At 56.2% G+C, this 890-nt stretch overlaps 1 protein-coding gene across 1 annotated transcript; it reads right to left on the bottom strand.

The window, feature by feature from the left end:
* Positions 1-49: 49 nt before the first annotated feature.
* On the bottom strand, positions 50-799 carry LOC107735633 (oligodendrocyte transcription factor 3-like). The gene has a single exon (XM_016547259.1). The coding sequence runs from the start codon at positions 797-799 to the stop codon at positions 50-52; it is 750 nt and encodes a 249-aa protein (XP_016402745.1).
* Between the last annotated feature and the right edge of the window lie 91 nt (positions 800-890).

The following is an 890-nucleotide window of genomic DNA, read 5'->3' on the forward strand; positions in this document are numbered from 1 at the left end:
GTATTTTAACTTCGGCCTACTCCATCCTTGAGCCTGGGCCTCGCCTGAATCACTTCCCCATGGAGAGGCTGTGCAGGCTGGCTGTGGAAGCAGGGAGAGGCTGGCAGAGGGAGCAGGGGCAAGGCATGCCGGGGAAATGCCTGTAGCCGCTGGAGAGATGCAGAGGGTCTTTCAGCAGGGTGGGAAGAGGTGGAGCAGGGAAACCCAGATAGCCAGCCGAGGGTGGAGAATGAGGGGCCACCGTCGGTGTGGAGGTGTGCTGGGAAGTGCTGCCCACCAGAGAGTGCAGAGATGGGGCAAGCGAGAGCAGCGGCAACTGGGATGCCGGAGCAGCCGAAGTTCGCAGTAGAACCCGTCTAGCCGAGTGACTCTGACCACTGGCTCCATAAATATCACCTACTAGCTTCTTCATCTCCTCCAGAGAGCTGGACAGCATGAGGATGTAGTTTCTGGCGAGGAGCAGGGTGGAGATTTTGGACAGCTTGCGCACAGACGGGCCCTGCGCATAGGGCATCACCTCACGGAGCCCGTCCATGGCCTGGTTGAGGTCGTGCATGCGTTTGCGCTCGCGGCTGTTCACTTTGAGACGTAGATCTTGCAGGCCATCTTTGGAGAGATCGGCCCGTGCGCAGCTCTTTCCGCCGGATCCGGTGCTCTGTGGTGATTTTTCAGACCTGGGCTGCCCCGTTTCTCTATCTGCGCAGTAAGCTTGAAACACCTTGTTGGAGAAAAAGCTGGAGTCCACAGCCAGCTCGGGTGAAGAAGACCGACTGCATGTGGAGCTTGCATCAGAATCCATCTTAAAGTTGTTTCCCCAAAGTCTTGGTTGAGATTTTGCAATCTTCTCAAGAACAATCCACTTGCGCAAAGTTTAAAAAGTCAACCTAAGA

Source organism: Sinocyclocheilus rhinocerous, unplaced genomic scaffold (assembly GCF_001515625.1).
Source record: "Sinocyclocheilus rhinocerous isolate Xijiao unplaced genomic scaffold, SAMN03320098_v1.1 C36189788, whole genome shotgun sequence".
In the NCBI taxonomy this organism is placed as follows: Eukaryota; Metazoa; Chordata; class Actinopteri; order Cypriniformes; family Cyprinidae; genus Sinocyclocheilus; species Sinocyclocheilus rhinocerous.

Coding starts and splice junctions, on each gene's coding strand:
- LOC107735633 (XM_016547259.1), bottom strand. CDS start 799: ATGGATTCTGATGCAAGCTCCACATGCAGTCGGTCTTCTTCACCCGAG.